The sequence below is a fragment of the Vitis vinifera genome, chromosome 5, assembly GCF_030704535.1.
Source record: "Vitis vinifera cultivar Pinot Noir 40024 chromosome 5, ASM3070453v1".
Taxonomy (NCBI): Eukaryota; Viridiplantae; Streptophyta; class Magnoliopsida; order Vitales; family Vitaceae; genus Vitis; species Vitis vinifera.
This window is the reverse complement of record NC_081809.1, coordinates 2,287,590-2,311,495: the sequence shown is the minus strand read 5'-3', so window position 1 is coordinate 2,311,495 and position 23,906 is coordinate 2,287,590. Positions and strand designations below refer to the sequence as shown.

At 38.4% G+C, this 23,906-nt stretch overlaps 2 protein-coding genes and 1 pseudogene across 2 annotated transcripts; 2 read left to right on the top strand and 1 right to left on the bottom strand.

The window, feature by feature from the left end:
- Window positions 1-925: 925 nt before the first annotated feature.
- LOC132253743 (protein TRANSPORT INHIBITOR RESPONSE 1-like) lies at window positions 926-1,642 on the top strand. The gene has a single exon (XM_059736663.1). The coding sequence runs from the start codon at window positions 926-928 to the stop codon at window positions 1,640-1,642; it is 717 nt and encodes a 238-aa protein (XP_059592646.1).
- Window positions 1,643-4,645: 3,003 nt separating this feature from the next.
- LOC132253762 (uncharacterized) lies at window positions 4,646-19,560 on the top strand (annotated as a pseudogene).
- Window positions 19,561-21,132: 1,572 nt separating this feature from the next.
- On the bottom strand, window positions 21,133-23,500 carry LOC104879268 (uncharacterized). The gene is made up of 2 exons (XM_010651721.3): window positions 22,016-23,500; window positions 21,133-21,795 (listed from the first exon to the last, which is right to left on the bottom strand). Exons 1-2 carry the CDS (start codon window positions 23,475-23,477, stop codon window positions 21,134-21,136), a joined length of 2,124 nt encoding a protein of 707 aa, XP_010650023.1. The 5' UTR covers window positions 23,478-23,500; the 3' UTR covers window position 21,133.
- Window positions 23,501-23,906: the final 406 nt, after the last annotated feature.

The window sequence follows — 23,906 nt, the reverse complement described above, 5'->3', positions numbered from 1 at the left end:
TGAATTGTTGTAACCAAGATATGAGAGTATCCTATGGGCTTCACTGTGATGAGAATGGCCCACACCCCTCCCAATTTGCTTCTAAACCACTCTTGTGCTCATGCCACTGCACCTTTCCATTTAATCCACGTCTTCTATGCTTCTTTTCCTTCCCACTTTTGGCCATGACCTTCTCACTCGTTAACTTCATCATCAATAATCTCCTTCACACCCATCTCTATACATAAATTCATCACCACTCGCACTCATGCTTCTACTCTCCATGACCATATCATTTCCTCTCTCCACCATACCACCCATCTTCCCATACCCGTGACCTTATTCGCAGCTAAATCCATACATCCTTTCTCTCACCACTTCACTCCTCCATCTTTGCATGCATACATGGGTCCAATACCCATTACTTGAATGAGAGGCGGAGGTGCATTCAGATGAGGGCACCAGTGGGTCTCGTTGTGATATTCCGAAGGGGTACGTTATGCATGTTGCTTGGGGTTCTCTTACAAGATTAACAGCTCACGCGTTCATCCAGAGGTACGCGACAGTTGGTGCAATGCAATCCATTGAGGCCTTACCCGATTGAACCTGAGGGCACTGTTGGTCAACACTCCAATCCTTACAGAAGATTCTTTGATGGGTGCCTATGACAAAAAAAATTGAATATTGCTTCACGACGCTGATGTACGCTGTGTATTGTGACCTCGTAATCCTGATGATGGTGGAAGTATAGTTCGGGGTTTACGGATTTCTACCATGTTCACTCATCACCTGAGGTTTGTTGTGGTGGGCCGCGAGATGCTCAGTGGAGTTTCAGGAATGGAAGATCCCTGGAAGAGCAAAACTCGGTCTCTATAGTTTCGGTTCCGAGACTGCTTCCGAATCACCGTCAATCGTCAGTGCCGCCATTGCTACTCATTGCAAGAATATGACGGAGCTTGACATACAGGAGAATGGCATTGATGACCTTGGTGGGGGTTGGTTAAGTTGCTTTCCCGAAAACTTCACGTCACAGGAAGTGCTAAATTTTGCGAATCTGAGCAGTGATGTCTCTTTTGATGCTCTTGAGAAACTAGTGAGTAGGTGTAGATCTTTAAAATTCTTGAAGGTTAACAAGAATATCACCCTGGAACAATTACAGAGGTTGCTTGAGTGTGCTCCTCAACTGACAGAGCTTGGTACTGGGTCCTTCCATCAAGAGCTCACAACCCGCCAGTATGCAGAGCTTGAAAGTGCATTCAACAACTGCAAGAATCTAAATACTCTCTCTGGTTTGTGGGAAGCTACTCCACTGTATCTCTCAGTTCTATACCCTGCCTGCATGAATTTGACGTTCTTGAATTTGAGTGATGTTGCTCTGCAAAGTGGTGAACTTGCTAAGCTTCTTGCCCACTGTCCAAATCTACAGCGTCTTTGGGTTCTGGATACAGTAGAAGACAAAGGGCTGGAAGCTGTTGGATCTAGCTGTCCTTTGCTCGAGGAACTACGTGTCTTCCCTGCTGATCCATATGAGCAGGATGTTGTCCATGGGGTGATTGAGATGGGTAATGAGGCATTTTCTATGTTACCCTCCATGCTCACGGACATGCTCGTGCCGAGACTAAAAGGTTGCTTCGAGATCAGCAAGCAAAACGACATGAAATAAATGATTTGATGAAGCAAGTTGAAGATAAACTGCTTAGGAAAAGCAGTGAGGAATAGGACCGAGTCAATTCTGCAGTTCAGTCTATTTGATGCACCATCCAGACTCACTGAGTCACGTGACCAGTCAGAAAAGCACCTGGAATTCCCAATGGCTCCACTCGGAACTTGGACTTGTTGGTATGGGACCTGCAGGCAGTGTCTATCAGCAGCCCTAGCATGCACAAGTCAACTGGGCCCTATCCCTACCAGGCCATGCATTGGCCATCTTTAGTATGGGCCACCTTTGGGCCACGTGACATTCTTGGTTTTCTTTTTATTTGATTTTGAAAAGGTTTTCTCAAACCCCATTTTGTAAATATCTTTCTCAAAATTCTGATTTTCAAGTAATTCCAATTTTCTCATCTTTCATCCTTAGAATTTTCAGGATCACCTAAGAGTCTCAATTTCAATAAAATTTGGCCGCCATTTTCTTTTCGGCGAGCAGCTTTCGAATTTTTTCATGATTTTTTCATGATTTAAAATAAGCAAGAATTAAATTCCGTAATTCCGAATAATGGAATTTATGGAATTAATTCATGCAAAAATAAACGGGCTTTGGTGGGGGCCCTACATACGTTACTTCACGACTAATTGATTGTTTGACTAATTTATTTGCCATGTATGATTGGTTTATTCTGTTCCTTGATATGCGCTTAATTATATCTTGTTCATTGCTCACTAACCCTGTTTCATGATTGCGCATTCGTGATTGCCGCCCAGGTACGCATCTATTCACATTTTGCTCATTCTTTATACATGCTTTGCTTCTCATATTGTGCATGATCGATTTGAGTATTCATCGATTTTCTTGTTGACTGCCACGTCAGCTTCATCTCATTAGTAGAGACCCGACTTTAGGGACTTAGAGGGGTGCACGGTCTTTACCGTACCTTCCCGATAAGTAACCTGACCCCCGAACCCGATTCGGTTTTTCACAGACCGCCTTTTCCAAAATAAGGAGTCACACTTAGGGTTTTTCTTTCTTATTTTGTTTACCCTTTAAAAATAAAACAAAAAATAAGTGGCGACTCCAAGTCATTTTCTTAATCAATAAAAATCATTTTTCAAATAAAATAAAAAATCGAGTTTCGCCCATTCGAGTGGGAAACGCATTGAGCGAGCGCGAAATGCGGGGTCCACAAACTTCTTCTACTACAATAATTTAAGCATAACTTTTTTAAATTACCGTACTATTGAGAAAAGTCCGGAAATTCTCATTATCAAGAGCATGGATGGCAGCCTTTGCCCCTCTTAGACTTCTTGCATTTACAGCGCATGAGTATCCGCATCGTCATCCCAGTGAGATCCCCCAAAGGCAACAACTTATCGGCCTGCATTGAGAACTCTTGGATTCCAATTGATGACAAATGCTGTGATACTGTCATAATATAAACACCCAATTCTGCAGGTAATAAAACCGGAATAGAAACCTTGCATAATCAAGCTCTCATCATTCTTTGCATTTCTAAAAACTGAAGAGTGAAAAAAATGAAAAAAGCCCCCGTCCTTCATCTAAATGGATGACCCCAATGTAGGGACCCCACCCTCTGAGGACACGTGACACGCATCTTGCAGTGACACGTTTCTTACAGTGACGCATGACACGCATTGTCATCCGGGTCACCCTCATCCGGACCTTCCTATAAAGCACACATGGCGCACTTTTTATATCCGGACTGCCTCAAGGAAGAGCAAACGACGCTTACAAAGCATAGACATCCGGACGGCTTCCATAAATACGTCCGCTCCACAATACATCCGGATAACCAGCATGGCTATCCGGATATAATTGTCCGGATCATTGACTAAAGTAAAGCGAGTCTTACACGCTATCGCAACAAACCAGCCATGGCCCACGTCCTATCACCTACAGAGTGAAAGGACGAGTTGAGGTGACAACAAGTCACTTCTCACGATCATTCTACATGATCACTTCCCACGATCTCTGACAGTAGCATCACCTACCACGGTTTTTGACAGCCGCCAGTAGGGTGGTGATGACCATGCTGCCTCCGAATGTCATTATGACAAACATAAAATATCTCCTCACCATTAATGAGAGGAACAATACTCCTAACACTATATATAAACCTTCACACGAAGAGGAAGGTAACCTCCTGATACCTAGAAAAAGGCCAACTGATTTATATCTCTCTCTCTAACCATGGCTAACAAAACCATCGGAGGGTACGTCCGAACACCCTGTCTGGATGCCTTTTGTAGGTATAACGATTGAATCAAGAACCTTTGTGGGTTGAGATCGCGTGTCCATCTATTCAACAACTACGTGAAACACCAGGAGCGCGAGGTATCGACACCAAAGCCTTCACCGAATGGAGTACATGCCATGACCTTTCTGACTGTCCGTGTATCGAAACCTACAGAACTTGCTTTTCCTTCCCCATGCCTAACTGAACTGGCTGCAGTCACTAAGAATTCTAGGAAAAAAATGAGATGTTTCAAATCCTCATTCTCATCTTCACTACCAGCATATATCTTATCAGACCCAGATGGCAAACCAAACACGAACACAAAACTCCAATGCAATTCCGTGGCCACCATTTTGAACCAATAGATTGAAGCACAGATACAATCACAGAAATCCCCTATTGAGTTCATTTCCCCTCATGACCACACTCATTGAATCCCAACAGCTTGGTTATTGCAGACAACACTCCACCCTCAACAAGAAACAGTGCAATAACCAGGGAAGAAAGAAAACATAATAAAAACAGAGTATAAGCTTAGCTCTATGCCATGGATCGTCAAAGAGCTTTGAGTAGTGGAATCCGGAGGAAATGAAAGCATAGTTTTGATCAAGTTATGGGAAGGAATACAACATCAGATATTTTCAAGAGAAGTCAAAAACAGCAAAAATAAATCTAAAAACAGAGCATGCATACCCAGAGCCCCACAAAACTAACGAGTGGCCTATAATATCCACACCAATCAATAAACCAAATACTCATAAGAAATACTGAAAGTGAGAGTTAATCAAGGTGGAAATGAGAAATAAGGAACTCACGAATGATCATACCTGGAATGCTTCTTTCAAGCCAAGAGTGGGTTAGCTTCCAGCTGTGCTTTTGCTCCTCTTGTAATTCTCTACTTTGTTCTTTCCTCTCACAGTTCTGTCTTTCTCCTCTCAGCTCAGGCTTTTCTTCCCCCAAGTATCTCAATATCTCTATATAACAGCAACCAAATCCTCCTCACCTCCCTGTAACCAGCCCAGAAAAAATATCGCATCTCTCTCTTAACAAACAAAATACGCTCCTCCTTCCTTTGCAACCGCCTGCAACTTTTTTTTTTTTTTTTTTTCATTTCTTTCAAACCACCCCAGAATATACTCTCATACGTGTCCAACCCTCTTTGGTTCTCCAAACCACTAGCCTGATTCCTCACCAGCCAACCATGAATCAACACGTGGCTCCTTGAGAGCCCTCCACCTGGTAAGAAAAGTCTGCAGAAAAGTGAGAAAAATGAGCCCCCAAAATGGGGGTCTACAGGGTTTTTAATTAATCATTTATAGGGTTTAATCGAAGATGTCGAAATTGGGTACGTTTTGGGCTTCAATGGGAGATTCATGTAAAATCCGACACTGGGCTTTCCTGAATTGCAATTTGCAGAGGTAAGAGACAGTCGAAACAATTTCATAAAGTTCCAAAGCCTTTAGATTTAGGTTATTGCACTTTAATTTTCTTTATTGTGTTATATTAAATTATAGTTTTGGATATAACCCGGAATAAGATAACTGAAACTAAAGGTTTCTGGCAAGAAGTTGAGTCGGTGGAAGGAAGAGGACACTCTGGACAATAGAGAGATTTTTGTGGGATCGACGCTTTGGACTAGGTACGTTTAACAAGAGCAATGTTCTGTTAGTTTGATTCTATTGGTTGGGAAGCTATTTGCTAGGATTCTCAAGGGTACTTCTCTTGGGGTCTCAATTTTTATTTCTAGGGATTCTGATTCCTATTTTTGTTTGTAGTTAACTTTCTTTTAAATTTATTATGGTTCCTACAAATGAAATGGAAGATTCCACCTAAGACATAAGACTCCATGTTGGTGCAATATTTTTGGTCTTCAGCTATCTCAAGTTTCATACTATTTATTAATTATTCCTACTCATCTGAAGCAATTTCCTAGTTAGTTTTTTACCCTGATTTTATAGGGTTTCTAACCTTTTGTCAGTTTTTGTCTAATCCTTATAGATAGGTTGAAGAATTATATGATACGAACATGCAAATTCAGGTTAAGAAAAAATTGAGGCGACTTTGGGAGTTTATATTTTTATATTTTTTTAGTTATTTTACCAACATCACAGTAGTATTAGTGATAAATGGTTTTAAATTTCTCAATTATTGAAAAAAAGGTAAGAGCCATGCCCCTACTTTCATGGATTTGAGATGAGGTTGGAACCAATAATATTGGTTTGGAATTTGAATTGTTAGAGCTATCATTTGTTTCCCAAATTGGATATGGATGTACTTTTGCCTCATATCATTTGGGGAGTATTTATATTAATAATAATGTTTCATAGTAGATGAGGTACTTTTCAAAAAAGAAAAAAGAAAGGAAAAAAAGTATATGACTAGTTTTACAATCATATTGGTTAAGGAGAGAGGATGAGTGTGCATACTTAGGCCTACACACACCCTTCAATCATATTGTTTCTTTTTATCTCTCTCAATGCAAATCGCTTTCTTTTTATCTCTCTCGAGGAAGATTATTGATACAACTTGATGATGAGTATTGGAAAAATTTTCATGGTGATTGAGACTAATGTGGACATTGGGTTGAAGTATTTCCTATAACTATGGTAGATTGTCGCTTTCATTGAACATAATTATCTACCTTTTGTATTTTTTTTTGCTATTATAATCATAGACAATATGCATTTGAGGCTTTATTTATGGTTTATAATGTCAACCAACTTTCTCATCCATCAATTCTCCTGTTTTTAGATTTTACTTCATGCATCCTGTGGGTCTACTATGTGTCTATTTTCTAAATATTTGTTTTTTGTTGAAATGAGGGTTCCTATGTTTTTTTTTTTGTGCTAATTGGTACAAGTTGAAATTATTGCAGTTCATCTACCAATGACTTAAGTGTCATGATCTAGATGGCTCTGTTATGAACCTTAGAACTTTGCATCAACAATTTCGATGTGATCCTTTATGTGACATGAAGCTCTTTTAGGCAAGATAGTTGGTGATGATATCCAAAACATTTATTTCTTATTTGTTTCAATTGACTCACTTTTTTTGAAGGTTAATTTGAGGCAATCTCTTGTTTGAAGGTTAATTTGGATAAAAGTGAGCTGATCCTTGTGGGAAGGATGGAGAACGTGGATGATTTGGTTTGTGAGCTGGGCTGCAAGGTGGGTAGTTTACCTTCTAATTACTTTGGGATGCCTTTGGGGGCTTCTTTTAACTCCGTGGCAGCTTGGGATGGTATTGAGGAAATATTCCGCAAAAGGTTGGCCATGTGGAAGCGACAATATATCTCTAAGAGTGGGAGAATTACATTGATTTGTAGTGCCTTGTCCAACCTGCCTATTTATTTTATGTCCAACCTCCATTTGCCAAAAGTGGTTAAAATGAGATTGGAGAAGATTTAGAGGGATTTTATTTGGGGAGGTGCAGCTCTTGAGCGAAAACCTCATTTAGTGAGGTGGTCAACAGTTTGTTCACATAAAAGTAAAGGGGGGTTGAGGGTTAAGAGTGTTGCTACGCTCAACAAGACTTTCCTTGGTAAATGGACATGACGTTTTGCAAATGAAATGGAGACTTTTTGGAACCAGGTTATAAGGGGGAAATATGTGGAGGATCAAGGTGGGTGGTGCCCCCATGAGGTTAGGGAGGGGCATGAAGTAGGGTTGTGGAAATAAATTAGGAAACTTAGCTACCTTGTTAGCTCTAGAATATCTTTTGTGGTGGGTAATGGCCCAAGGGTGAGCTTTTAGAAGGACAAGTGGTGTGGAACCTCACTGTTGTGGGATTCTTTCCCCTTCTTATCTGCGTTAGCTGCAGCCAGGCTTAGGTAAGTGATTTATGGACTGTTTTAGCAAGTGGGGAAAAGGGTGGGGGGTGGAGAGTTGGAACCCTGGTTTTACTAAGCTTTTCAATGATTGGGAGCTGGATGAGGTGGAGAACCTGCTGGGGCAATTGTGTGGGGAAAAAGTGATGTTGGATGAGGAGGATGGGGTGAGGTGGTTGGAGTCCAAAGATGACAACTTTTCAATAAAGCCCCTTTACAAAGTCTTAGAGCCTAATTCATCAGTGTGCTTCCCAATGAAGTTAATCTGGAACTCTTGGGTGTAGGAAAAAATTAGTTTCTTTGCTTGAGAAGCCTCATTGGAAAAATTCTAATTTTAGACCAAATTCAAAAGAGAGGATGGGCTTTAGTAAATAGATGCTTTTTGTGCCAAGTTTATGAGGAGTCTATTGACCATCTTCTCCTCCATTGCAAAACAACGAGGGAGGTGTGGAAACTGTTTTTTACCCTATTCGGTGTGTGTTGGGTGTTCCCTTCTTTAGTAAGGGAGACCCTTTTTGGGTTAGGATGAAGCTTGGGTGGGCAAAAAGCGCAGAACAGTGTGAAAAGCAGGCCCTCTGTGCTTGTTTTGGTCTGTTTGAAAGACTAGAAACAGAATTGCCTTTAAAGATGGGGTGCAAAAACTGAAAACTTCTTTTGTTTTTTCACTTTGGTCGGAGACCAAACTGTCTATAGAAGATGGTCTTTCGACGTTAATAGATTTCATTGATTGGATGAGTTCTTGTTGGGGGTGGGGGGGTGCTGTTTTTTTTTTTTTTGTACATCTTGTTTGGACAGTTTTCTTTTTGGTTACAATTGTAAGGGGGTGACTGTATCTTGTTCTTATATATCTTGAGCTGCTATTTTAGCGTCTCTTTTTAATACAATATCTTTGCTTACTTATCAAAAAAAAAATTGTCTCAGCTTTTTTATTCATTTGGTTTTCATTTTTGTGCACCAGAGCTTTTCTATGTTCCTTTTAGCATGGAGAATGGGTTTGCCAACCCTTTTGCCCCTTAATTTTCAATGACATCCTTGGAGATTCTTACAAGTGGAGATTCTTAAGGTGATATCTGCAGAAGTGTTACCTGTGGTATGTCTAATGGGAAAAGAGATCTCTATGCTTTACTTATCTTGAAAAAATTAGTTACTAGGAGCAAAACTAGGGTAAGGGTTTGACTGTCCTAGCTGAGATTCTTTTGGTTTTTCTTTTATGTTGGGAGTATTCTAAAGGTGCTTCTACTTTCTATTTTGAAGAAGCTTTGCTTCTTTTTTTTTTCCTTGGACCTGTGGGGCATCATAATGCACAAACACTTAAAAGGAGATGACACCCATAGGTGTTGAATGGGAAGTCACCTGAGCTCTTGCATAAATGTTGTGTCCTGAAATTCTTATATTGGAAGTAACTTTATCTCACTATGCAGATTATGGGTTTACTTAATTTTTGGTTTTTTTTTTTTTTATGCTTTCAGGTTGTGAATGATAGCTTGAATCCCGTTTGGACTCAAAACTTTTTACTTTGTTGTTGAGGATGGATTGCATGATACATTTGGGAAGGTAAAGATAACCTGTTGTTATGATCAATTGGTTTTTCATTTGTCATTAACATAAGATCTAATAAACTGGCTTGAACAATCAAGTATTGCATGAGAGGTAGAGAAACAAGGATTCCCCGGTTATATGGAAATCCTACCCTTATCAAGGGTAGCAGCTCTTATTAGTAAATTTGCTAAAGAATGCCATAAGGTTGCACGAGTATATTGAGCGCAGACAAGGATTACCCAAACCAAAGCGCACACAAAATCAAAGGCAAAAAAAGGGAAGCATCCTCAACACAGGGCAAAGAACCCCTTAACGCCATAACCTACCCAAACTATCAATGAAGCTTAAAACTGTCTCCTACTCTTCAAATGCGTTTCAATCCACATGCCCAGATCACAAATTAGATTCAGCAAGCTTGCTGTCATATGTTTTTATTCTTTTCAAAAATTGACTGACACTGTTTTCCAAGGCACCACAATAATCTCATATGAGCCTTTCTTCATTCCTTCTTATGAATTTAATTACATGCCAACTCCGTAGAATATCCCTCACTGAAAGTACCTAGGAGACCTCAAGTGAAGCAAATCACATTTCTCATATGTCTTGGGCAACCTGAAAGTGAAATAGGAAATAGCTACTTGATTCATCAGACTTTCTACTTGTACAACACCAGTCGTTTAAAATGAATATTTGGTCACCATGCTTGAAATCATCCAGTATAATCTTCAGATTGTCACTTTGAGATGAGTTTGAATTTTGATATGTGGTAGTTTTGGATCTAGATATGAATCTCGAATATATGAATTTTGTGTTGCACAAGAAAAGTATTATGCAGGCTACTACAAAAAATTAAATTAATGACACTTGATTTCCTAGTGCTTGTAAAAAGCATGATAATTGATTACTAAAAAATGATTATTGCTGATGCTTGTATATTGGTGCTTTATAGGAAGAACCAATAACATTTTGAGATAATGGCGCTTCTGGAACGTCATTTCAAGATGAGCTTAACATTGGTGCTCTTTAAAAGCGCCATCTTCTGTTTGGTATATAAATTACCCTTATTTTCCCAAGTAAAAAAATACCCAACGTTTCCTACCCTATGTCCATACTCAGCTGTCGCAGATCTTCCACCTGAAACTGCACTCGCCACTCCAATTGCAAAGGGCTGCTGCTGGCAAGCAAACCAAGAGCTGTTGCCAGGAACTTCACCAACAGCTACATCTAGCTCTTACTTGTATCGTCTTCATAAGGTCACCCTCGAGAAGCTCCACAACCCTTGGTTTTGGAAACCTACCCAAGAGAAGGTGGTTTGATGGGGTTGGGTTCAAATTCTCACTCTCTCTCTTGTCCTTCAAATGGTGGCCTCCCTTTCCCTCTCATCTTTCATTTTCAATCTAGGGTTATGATTTTTTTTTTTTTTTTTTTTGTCTCTGATTTTTTTAAGATCTGATCAGCTTCTATTTTTGATTGTTCATTTTGGTTTTGGAGCTTCCCAATCAATGAGTTGTTGATTACCTGAGCTTTCAAGCTGCTTGTCATCAGTGACGATGGAACAGGTAGATTTCTGTTTTCTCCAGAAGTCTGGATTTTCCAGAAATGTTATTTTCTGTTTTCTTGCCCAGAAAGTGTTGGAAAATTACACTTTTTAATAAAGGATTTTTGACATAGTTTGGGATTTGGGTAATGGGAAAAATCTTTAATTTTTTTTTTACTGGATCTTTTGGCTAATAGGGGAAGAAAATAGTTACATGCTAGGTTCAAACTTTGCTTCTGTGTGTTTTTAATCATTTCCTTATTTTTCTCAGCAAACAGTGGAGGATTATGAGAGTTCTGGATCATGTTTTTTTAAACGATAGGCAATAAAATAAAATTTAAAAAAAGAAAAAAAGAAAAAAAGTCATATGTTATTACTGTTGTGACGTGGAGTCCCCGGGACACTTGATCAGCATGAAAATAAAATCCAAGATTTTCTTTCCCTCATTTTACTCAAGAGGATGACTCTGCAGTTAAAGCATATGATGGTGGTGTTTGAGAAGGTGCACTTGGTTTGCTATTGAATTCAGTAAGAACTCAAAATTGAGCATCAGCAATTCTACTTTTTTAGATACCATTCATAGTTAATCAAAACTAAGAATAATAATTTTGTAAAATATATTAAAGGCGATGAATTCACTTATCAAAAAAAATAAAATAAAAATTAAAGGCTATGAATTCAATGAGTTCTATTCATTTTACCTTGCTAGTAATAGTTAGTTCAAAACTGATATTTTTGTTGCATAGGTTGCTCTTGGCATTAGCTCTTGCAAATGCAGAGAATACCTTGTTGGCCTTTCACTTGCTGGACATCTGAAATGTTTTTTCTCCATGACCTCCTCAGATCATTGTACTTTTCTATTTGAGAGGTAGAGTGGTTTATTTTGCTTATGCATGTTTATGATATTGTTATCAAAAGAGCAACCGAACTGGCTGGACTCATGTGGAGACTCATCTGGACAAGCTCTTTTGATGCGAAAGATCTTTGTTAAATCCAGTACTTTCCAAGGTGATCATATTGTTGTACTAAATAATGGAATTCATATTGTCTAAAGGAATATGGTGCTTATCTGCTGGAAGCAATTGGTTTGTTGGACGCTAGACCAGTTATGACTTCTGTTGATCAACTGTTAAGCTTGAGATTGAACAAAGTGAACCATACAACCTCAAATTTTATTTCTAAAAAGCACAAAGAACTTCCAAAATCTCAAAAATACAACATCATTAAACACAAGATTTCTAATAGACTTAAAACTACTAAAGTTGATCAATTGTTATGCCGTTTTCTTGGGTCCTAGATGCATAGAGACTCACATTTTATTCCTAAAAACCTCAAACAACTTCCAAAATAAAGAAAATACAACATCTTTAAACACAATATTCATCTTTAGCATAATTTCAGAACAATTATGCTTTATGTGGAATTTTCGGAAAAATTGCCTAAATCCTCTTTAATGCATAATTTCCTGGAAGGTATTATACTTCATTTAGATGGGTCTTCTATGTCTATGATGAATTTGGTTGATTTTTTAGGGGATAATTAATTGGGGGTGGGTGTTGTACTCTTCTTTCATCTCTCTTTTTGCTCATCGCCTTTTGTATACTCCCTATATACTTTAGTGTGCCTTACCTCATCTTTCTTGTATCTTCTCCTATAGCTATAATATGCTTTTGTTTTCCTATCAAAAAGACACAAAAAAAAAAAAAGATTCCTAACAAACACAAAATGCTAAAGTTGATCAATTGCTATGCCATTTTCTTGGGTCCTGGATCCGTCATGTTGTTTATAGATGTAGTTTGGAACTTTATTTTTGTTTCTGAATCTTGTAGTGGAAATGCCTGTTGCATTAAAACAAGCATTGTTTATGCTGAATCATGTCTACAGGGGATTTAGATGGAAGAGTTTTTGAAAGTACAATGTCTTTTTATCACATTGCTAGTGAAAAGATAAATAATTATTGATTCTCAATTCTAGTGATGGCATAGTATATATATATTTGCTTCTTGTAACTAGTGCAGTGGAGATGTCTTCTTACATTGCAAATATTGATTTCACTTATTTGGCACTGGAAGAATCCTTGATTCCATTGGAGAAACGAGACCTGCAAATTGCCAAGAGCTTGATGTTAGAGATTGTACAGGTAACGCATTCAACTTCACAGCATGTTGATCTCTTTCAATTATATTCAATTGCTAAATCAATTTCTAAACGATTACATTGGTTTATATACTATTCGTACAAAGGTATATACATGGAAACTAAATGAAAGAAATAAGGAAACGGAGGAAACTAAATAAATGAAATAAAGAAACAAATTAGTATAAAATACTGGGTTGATATCAAGGAGAAGCTCAAGGAGAATCAAGGGAAAGAATCAACTCCATATCTTCCATATCTACCCTTCAAGATGGCATCTGGAGATCATGAACACCCATTTTAGAAAGCAAGCAATGGAGAAGATCTATACCAAGAGATTTCATGAAAATATTAGCTGATTGTCGTTGTGATCGAACAAATTGAGTACAGACAATTTTGTTTTGAATCGTTTCACAAACCATGTTTCAATCAATTTCAATGTGCTTAGTTCGTTCATGGAAAGTTAGATTAGCAACAATCTGTAAAGCTGCCTTGTTGTCACAATATAGATGCATTGGGTGAGGGTATTGAACTCTAAAATCTGCAAGTAAATAATGTAACCAATTAATCTAATAGCAAGTGGTAGTCATTGCACAATATTTTGCTTCTACTGATGAGCGTGATATCATTGATTGCATCTATGAGATAAAGCAACCTTTCTATCAAACGCCTATAACAAGAAGCATCTAACAAAGGTTCTCCATTTTATTTACTTAATTTCAGAGTTGGCTCCATAGGAGTTTATGAAGAACATGTTCCAAGGAGACGAAACCCTTTGAATAATTCTTGAGTATATTTTTGTTGACTTAAATAAATCTCGTTTTTAGAAGTTGGAACATGCCCCTTCAATGTGGAGGAAGTACTTGAAGATTCCAAGATTTTTTAGTGTGAAATTTCCATGTAGATTTTCCTTGATCACCTTAATTCCTTCAATATAATTACTTGCTATAATTATATCATCAACAGAGACAAGAATGATTGTGAAGGAGTTATTTGAAGCTTAAGTGAACAGGGAGTAATTTGCCTTGGATTGCTTGTAACTTGTAGACATCGATGTGGTTGATAGTTTGGCAAACCATTGTTACGAAGCTTGCTTAAGGTTCTAAAGGGATTTTGAAGTTTGTAAACCATATTTTCAGTTCTAGTGGGAGTTACATGTATATCTTTTCATCTAAGTCTTCCTAAAGAAAAACATTGTTGATGTCAAGTTGGTGAAGATGCCAATTTTGAATTGCAACAATAGCAAGTGAGCAATGCATGGTTGTGAGCTTAGCAACTAGGGCGGAAGTCTCTTGGTAATCAATTTCTTCTTGTTGATTATAACCCTTAGCTACTAAGTGAACCTTGTAACATTCAATGGCACCATTTGGATTATGCTTAATTTTATAAGCCTACTTGCATCCCATTGCTTTTTTATTTTGAGGCAAAGATGTAAGAGTCTATGTTTTGACCCTCTAATGCTTTAATTTATTGTGAATCAATCCATAGGTCTCTTGTTGTGTCTACATAAATGACATCTCTTGCATGTTCTTCGTTAACGACATTCACAATCCATGAGGCAAACCAAGTCATCACATTGTTTCCACCAACCACAGGTTGGACTTGTGGCAAGAGGCTTGGTTATGGATTGGTTGATACATCCAGACTTGTTATTTGCACTAAAAGCAAGGAATATGTAATAGACCTTCTCAGGGAAACAGGGAAGTTGACGTGTAAACCAACAAGCACACCAATAGATCTTAATCATAAGCTTGGAGAGACTGAGGAAGATATTGTGGTAGATAGAGAGATGCATCAACGTTTGGTAGGAAGACTCATTTATATCTCTCATGCGAGCCCGGATATAGCATCTACTGTGAGTGTGATTAGCCAATTTATGCACAATCCAAAAGAGGTTCATCTGCAAGCTGCTAATCGTGTACTACAGTACCTTAAGGGGCCTCTAGGAAATGACATGTTGTTTAAATGAAGTTCGGGACTAGTACTTGAAGCATACAAAAATGAGCCCGGATATAGCATCTACTGTGAGTGTGATTAGCCAATTTATGCACAATCCAAAAGAGGTTCATCTGCAAGCTGCTAATCGTGTACTACAGTACCTTAAGGGGCCTCTAGGAAATGACATGCTGTTTAAATGAAGTTCGGGACTAGTACTTGAAGCATACAAAAATGCAGATTATGCTTGATTTGTGTTTGATAGAAGATCAACTATTGGGTATTGTGGGAATTTGGTGACATAGAGAAATAAGAAACAGAGTTTGGTAGCAAGATCTAGTGCATAAACATAATTTAGCCCAAGGAGTCTGTGAACTACTATGGTTGAAAATTATTTTGGAAGATTTAAAGATGAAATGGGATAGGCCAATGAGACTTTAATGCAACAATAAATCTACAATCAGTATTGCACATAATACAATGCTACACGATGGAATGAAACACATAGAAATTGATAGGCATTTTATCAAAGAGAAACTAGATAGTGGATTGATTTGTACCCCTTATGTATCCACTGACCGCCAACTTGTAGATATACTCACAAAATGTTTAAGCAGTACAAAGTTTCAAGTAAGTATATTCAAGTTGGGAATGGAAAACATCTATTTAGCAGCTTGAGGAGGACTGTGGAATATTGAAATTAATAAAGATGTGATTCTAAATAGAGAATTAGGCAATCTTGTAATCAATGAGATTTTGTTGTAATTGAGTTGAGAAGGTCCTTAAATTTAGGTTTTTGGATTTTTGTATATATATATATATATATATATATATATGTACATTTCTCTGTGCAGAATAATCAAGAAGAAGAATTTTTACCTTTTATTCTTCAATCCCTCTTCTCTTCTACACACACACACACACACACACATATATATATATATAAGAAATCTACAATATCTATGGATTATCGATAAATAAATTTTCATATGACAATGCTAAATATACCCATTTTATTTGCTTCCTTCCCTAACATATCTTCTTCAATGTCCGAAAGCTCATAAGTCGTGACTGCTGATTTTTGCTTTATTTGGTGTATGGTGGGTGATGCACTCCTCGGTGTGAGGTTTGCTCTTGAGTTGGGGAGGCTTTTTTGTTGGTAGAAAAAGGAAAAAGGCTTGAAAGGTTGTTCCTTTATGTCTTTTTTGGATTATTTAGAGGGAGAAAAATAGGAGAGCTTTTGAGACTTGTGAATGTTCTATTCATTTTTTTAAAAGTTCGTTTTTGTATCTATTTTAGGATTGGGTAAGACTATATATTGGGGATGGCTCCATGTCGATGCTTGATTTTGTGGATTGGTTAGGAACTCTGTAGGGTGTGGGTGCTTATTTTTGTGTTTCCACGCTTTTTTGTTTTTTTGGTTGCTTGTATACATTGTGTATACTCTTCTCTTTTTAATATAATTGCTTTCACCTATCAAAAAAAAAAAAAAAAGGATAAAAATATCCTTATGTTCTTTGCTCCACTGAAACTAATCCTACCTCCACTTTCTCTCTTCATGAAGTAAAAAAAGAAAACAAAAAGTGGCAATGGTGGTCCTCCTTGGTCGCCACCACCACCTCTACTTTTTTTTTCTTTTTCTTTTTCTTTTTCTTAAAAAATGAAATGGAAGAAGGGAAAGAAGAAATGAAGAAGCGGATATTTTTGCCCTTTTATATTTATATGTCATTTAAAAAAATATATATGCAGGGTGGAGAGAGATTGGGAGGCCCATTTAACAAATTCTCTTTAACATTTCCCCTTTATAAAATTACTTTATGAGGAAGTGAATAGTAGATGGACAATATTGCCCTCATAGACCCATTTAAGATCCGACCCGGAAGACACCCATTAAAGCTTTTGCACAAGCCCTGGAGTTTGGTCCTTTCTGCCCTTGTGAGTTGCAAGCAGCACACATAAGTGTGCATATCAATCGACGAATGTTGACTTCAATGGCTATGACCAAAGAATTGGAACTGTTTACCATATCTTCTGTTTGCCTATAAATCAGTTATCTGAATTGGCATGCTGTTTGCTTCAAATTCATATATTAAGCCTTCACTTTTTTACTGTTCAATCCCACAGAGGATTTACATTATAGATATACTAGTTTACAACAATTTGTGGATCCTTGATATCGTTTACCTTACCCCTTCTGTGCCTCTATTGATTTTCTTATAAAGACTATGACTTCCTTCTTTTTTCAATAAGCTGATACAGACTTTCTGCAATAGCTGATGTGGGCATTGTCTATTGTGTCACAAGCTTATTAGGATAAGGAGGGTGTCTTGGGCAAGATGATGGATGAGGATGGGTATGATACGGAGCTTATAACTTGTAATCAGTGGTGTTGTTTTGGAGAAAGAGAAAGGATGATTGACAACATCCTTGTGATAATTGAGCTTTTGAAGGATAAGAATTTAAGTGTCCAGATTTGGCAAAGAGAATGCTTTGCCAATGTGGACCTCCAACTCTGCTATGTTAGGTGTGAGCCAAGTAGTGGTAGTGTGGTGATGCCTAGTTAGTTAAGCAATAGGCTCTAGGTGGTCATAAAGATATGTCTGCCAAAATGCTACTCAAAAATTCTAGTGTACATGCGACATATCTGACATGGTGTGGTGTACAGTTTGATGATCCTTGATTCCTTATTAGGCTGGCCTATGGCGCAGTGCTCCTCAACTTGCAAGTTGCCTGGGCTGTAAGAGCCTAAGAATCAAAATGATTAGATGATTTTAGAATGTAGACCATTTTGCATGTGGGTGTAGAGCATCCATTTGTAAAAGTAAATTTATATATATTTTGAAATAAATCACTAAAATATATTTTTTTCTTCTTAAGCAATATATGGTAAAATAATCCGTTCATCCCAAACTTTTCACAATTTTGATTTTCAAGGTAGGCCCATTGACTGTGGTGCCTTATGTATTCATTGTGGTTTCTGCGTCTCTTCTTTACTGGTTGAACTATGTGTTTCAGGTGCTTTGGAAAAGAAGAATAAGTTATCAATGGAGACTGTCAAAGAAGTTGCAGCTATTTCAAACTCAGAGGCACAACCTGAAGAAAGTGGTAAGAGTGTAAGCTGTTTCTTGAGACTTAATTCTTTTTATTGATGTTTTCATTATCAAAGCTAAGGATTAGTAATGCCACATAAGATAGCTGACAAGCCACTTCATTCTGCTAAAAAGAGAATCTCAGGTAGATGCTGTGTGGGAGCAAATGAATAAAGGAGTATCTGTTAAGGTGCTCAAATCTTTTACAAACAAACCCAGTTCAACTGTGAACAGAACTTCGACTGTGAGGATTTTCTGATTATCCTGTTCATTTGGGAATGGTTGGCCAGACTTCTGTCTTTTACCTTAATTTTATGATACAGGTGTATGACATTTATATGGGCCTGGGGCCAAAGAAGAGAGTTTATCTTCAGCAAGATGTACAACAGAAGGGATCTAGTGTTACAGAGAATAGCACCAATGATGAGGTGAAGAGACTTGCTGCTGCTGCTCTTTCCGCAGTTAGGATGCTGCAGCAGCTGCTTCAGGCAGAGGAAAAGTTGAAGTAAGCTTATTGTATCACTTGTACTGCTACATGCTTCCCTAGCTTGGTGAATTGGCTTCCTGGTTACAATCAATTTAATTGACCCAAAAAAGGAAAAAAAAAAAAGAAAGAAAGAAAAAGAAAAAACTCAGGCTTGGTTGGTGCTTGTTCCTGGTGGGTTAAGGATTCAACTTAAATAATGAAGACAAACAGTAATAGTTAAGCTAATTTATTTAATTTCCTATCTTGACATCTTATCAGTATGATCTCAGTGGGATTTACTCCTAGTTCAAAAACTGCATATGCTTTAATACCCAAGCATTGAGGTGAACTAAAATTTGTTTGGCATAGCTTCAAAAATGATAAATTTGAAATTCATTTGAACGCCTTAATGGTATAACCTTTCACTGGTTCTGTGAACCATATGACAGTTGTATTTGTTTTTTGTTTTTTTTCCTCCCCATGTCACAGATTGCAGAGGTATGGGACTTTGCGGGTGGAGATAGAAGTAAAGAAGCTTGTTGATGCTTCAGAGGAGGCATCTGAAAGGGCCAAAGGTCCAGCTGGTACAGCATCTGCAGCTGATCATGCTCGACAAGACAAGAAAGGATGGGGGTGAGTTCAAGGAAGACAAAAAGGGTCTGGAAGAGGAGTTGGATGCATATAAGATCTCAGACCAGTACCTGGAGAAGGTTTCTTTATTGCAAGGAGCAGATTGCAGGGAATTTGAGTGGGAGAGGGATGCTCAGCTGGCTTTGCAGGCCAGGAGAAAGGCCAGATATGAGAGAGGATCCATGAAAGTACCATGCCTTGGTTGGCTAGTTTTTTTTTTTTTTTTTTTTAATTTTTATTATTGTTGTTGTTTGTAAATTAAAGGGAGAAGATAAGGAAGAGTTGCAAATTGAACGAGGCTAATTGTTTTTGTATAGTGTGTAGGATGAGATATTCGCCCCTAGCTGCAAGGTTTTGTAACTATTTGTATACAAGAAAATATGTCCTCTTTTCTTAGGTGGTCACAGGTCCCTTTGATTCCCCAAATTGTGAAACCGAGGGATGGAGTCTTGTGCAGTGTTCTGGTATCTTCCCCTCGTTTATTTAATGAATACCAATGTCTAATTCTATAATCTATATGCTACCATCAATATTTTTCCTTTGCTACTGTCATTGTCATCTTAGTTGATCATGGAATCAATAATTTTTAGGCCCAGTATTTATGTAAGCCTTTTCACACATGGAAAGCAAAACTTCACTCGAACACTTGATCTAACATTTGCCTATACTTCCATGAAGGATTGATAAGAAATGGGAAAGGCTTTTGTTGCTTCTGCTGCAAATTCTTTAAAAGACGGGTTTGTGTGTTAAATCCCTTTTGAAGGTTCCTCAATTTCTTCCTTTCCAAGTTGGTTCAAAAAAAAGCAAAGAGGAACCATTCTTCAAGCCTTTCTCACCTCTTGTCCATGCTATGAAGCATTATTCGTCTAAATGAGCAGAAAACTACTTCCCACAGAACAAAAAAAGCCAGAAACCAGGTGTGCTGACCCTTTTCTTTTTGGTTGCATACAAGTGCAGCTGCTTTATTTTCACAAACATCATATCACAAAATCCGCATATTAAACAACCAAGCTTTTTAAGAATATTTGCCCTCTTTACTGGAACAAGGAAAATGATGTAGATTATTAACAAGGAAAACACCTTGGTAAAAAGCCAATCCTAGCTGCTTTTCAGTGCAATTCAGTACTTTTAAGTACTGGAGGGGAGACCTGAAACAGGTTTAAATAAAATGGATAGAACCTGGATGCAGTGATCGCACTGGCTAATAATTGAAGATAAAAATGTTGACAAGTTTGATGAGATTCCAAGGCTCGAATATGGGTTATGTTCTCACACAGATAAAATAAAAATAATTTGCACACCTAATGTATTCACATATGAATGACGGTACCTATATCACCAGGCCAGGGATCACAGAATTGTAATGCTCGCCGAGTCCGAAGGCATGCCTGTGGTATGACAGCATAATGCTCGCCTATACTTCCATGAGGGACTGATAACAAATAGTAAAGGCCCATACCTCTTCTGCTGCCTTGTGGCCAAAGCCTTGTCTTGCTGCGAATGTTTCCTTCACTACTATGCCTGACTGGGAATTGGAAGGCTCAATTTCACGTCATCCCCATTAGGCTCAACACCTACTTCCCTGAGCATGTATGCAGCATCATCTCCATCTTATGCTTCTGAATTGTGATCATACTCCTTCCCACACCCTTCCCGTCTCCATCTCTACACTGCAGATGTATTCAGTGGCAACAAACATCTTGGTCAACGTAAGAATCTTCTCATCAAGAGCAAATTTCTTAGTCATCTCCTCGTCAAAAGTGACTTCACATCAGAGGGAGTTGCAATAATTATGTTCTTTATACACCACCACCACACCTGGGCTTCATTTCCTGGTGATACATGTATCATAGCTGATATCCCCCTCCCACAAGCTATCTATTAACCTTCTTCAAAGATTCTCTCAATACTACAATATTAACTTACAGCCAACAAGAGATGGTTCAAAGGGATTCTGTGAAGACCAGTATGCTGACTTTATATAGATAGCATAAGAAATCTAGTGTATTACAACAAGTAGATTAGAATGCTAACTCACAATACATAGAATGATAATAGTGTATTGCAACAAGTAGTAACTAATGTTCATGCCAAATCCAATTTACAATGTATGTCTTTACATAAAATCCAAACTGTACTACTTAAAAAATTTCTAATAGTAAAAGAAGAAGCATCCTTAAGGCTGATATGGTGGAAATTGGGAGATGTTCGCTCTAGTCTAGCTCCTGGACCTGTATTTTGGTATTCACCAAAATAGATAGACCTTGTCCTATTCTTCACTAACCATCCCAAAGGACTAATAGATCTATCTAAGTATGATTGCATAATTACAATCAAAGATGAAGGTCCAGAAGAAGCACCTAAGTAATTAATTGCTTTTTGGGTACTAGCAGAAAAGGTACATAAATGAAATACAAATCCCCCACCAACTAAGAACTTACTTCTTCTTTCTTGCAGTGCAATCACAGCCCCCACTTCTGGCTTCAAATTATTTACATGGATGGTACTTCTTTGAAACATGGCATGTCCATCTCCATAGATCAAGTGTTGTGAGCCACTAATATAGCAATCATGGTAGAGTTGTTGCCCCACATGATCACTATGAATGGAGACTTGTTGTGACATGAAGCTGCATCTATGGAAGATAGACTGATCTCCTGAATTTTTCAATGCAACACTCTCTAGTTGATCAGCTCCCATGTTTTCAAATGAAATATCCATTGCCTTGAATCTTTTTCCTAGAACCCCTATAAAAGTGTCACAAAAATAAAATATTAAATAAAACGGAATCATAACATTTAAAATACTTAAAAAAACTAAGGGATTAAAATACAACAAATAATTAACTAATAAAAGTCTTTTGCAATAATATTTTTTTCAGCCATAAAACTACTTTAACATGAAATAGCTTACATAATATAAACCTAAAACTGAAAAAATAAATAAAATTAAAGTTGAAAAACTTACAAATGGTTGCGAGTTCTGAAATATAGCGATCGGTGGACAAGACAGCTCCATTTGATGATATGATGGTTTTGTTAATTCCTTCCCCCACCAAAACCAAATTTCTTTTATTTCTTTCTATCACAATTCTTTCTTTATAAACTCCTTTCTGTATCAGTATACAGAAAGGCCATTCATTATCACCCGGTGCTGCATCAACTGCTGCCATGATAGTCCTAAAGAGGATGGGGGCACCCTGAACGGTGGAGCTAGGTGCATTACTTTCCTTGGTAACTGTCGCATTGGGAGTGGTGCACCAGATGTTCGCGTCATTCTTCTGTGATGTGTGAATGCTCCAACTAATCAAAAATAACAACCCAATAGCTGCTATCATGCATATAATCCACCATCTCCGAAGCCATAATTTCAACAACGTAGGGTGCATGAACAGTGGTGGTGGAGCTGGCTGCTGCAATGTGGCCTGCAGAGATGATATATGAATCGACTCTGACTGTAATGGGGATCCCGGATGCTCCAGCACCTGCTGCACTGTGGCCTGCGGAGACGACAGATGACTCGTCTCCGAATGGAATGGGGATACTGGATCCTCTCGTGGAAGTGGCTGCACCGTAGACTCTGGAGAGGATGGATGTGGAGCTGGCTGCTGCAATGTGGCCTGCGGAGATGATATATCACTCGACTCCGACTGCGATGATGATCCCGAATGCTCCAGCACAGGCAGCTGCTGCACTGTGGCCTGTGGAGACGACGAATGACTCGTCTCCAACTCAAATGGGGATACTGGATCCTCTCGTGGAAGTGGCTGCACCATAGACTCTGAAGAGGATGGATGTGGAGCTGGCTGCTGCAATGTGGCCTGCGGAGATGATATATCACTCGACTCCGACTGCGATGATGATCCCGAATGCTCCAGCACAAGCAGCTGCTGCACTGTGGCCTGTGGAGACGACGAATGACTCATCTCCGACTCAAATGGGGATGCTGGATCCTCTCGTGGAAGTGGCTGCATCGTAAACTCTGGAGAGGATGGATAAGTCATCTCTGACAGAAATGGCTGCTGCAATGTGGCCTGCGGAGAGGATACATGACTCAACTCCGACTGAGATGGGGATCCTGGATGCTCTAGCACAGGCAGCTGCTGCACTGTGGCCTGTGGAGATGACGAATGACTCGTCTCCAACTCAAATGGGGATGCTGGATCCTCTCGTGGAAGTGGCTGCACCGTAGACTCTGGAGAGAATGGATGAGTCATCTCTGACAGAAATGGCTGCTGCAATGTGGCATGCGGAGATGATATATGACTCAACTCCGACTGAGATGGGGATCCCGGATGCTCCAGCACAAGCAACTGCTGCACTATGGCATGTGGAGACGACGAATGACTCGTCTCCGACTCAAATGGGGATGCTGGATCCTCTCGTGGAAATGGCTGCACCGTAGACTCTGGAGAGGATGGATGAGTCATCTCTGACAAAAATGGGGATGCTAGATGCACTGTAGAAATGCAAAAATAAAATGGGGTTGGAAAGTATATATGAAAACCAAGATTTAAGAATTAATTAATCAAAATTTTACCATTCGGTAACATGAAAATTTCAACCAAAATAAAAACTTACAATAATTGGAAGGAAAAACTCTAAGAATATTAATAGAAATATCAGTTCAAATTACGATAAAATGAGGACAAAAACTAACTAAAAGATTGTAAGATTGCCAACAAGATATGAAGGGGGGACTGACAGATATGTGGCAACTAAAAATACCAAAACTCATGGTTGAAATAACTCTTAACATCTACAATGATATGATATGGAATGCACAAATGTGTGGTAATATGAAAAACAACATATGAAATGGATCTTACAATGATTCCCCTAAACATGTTATTTAAGCA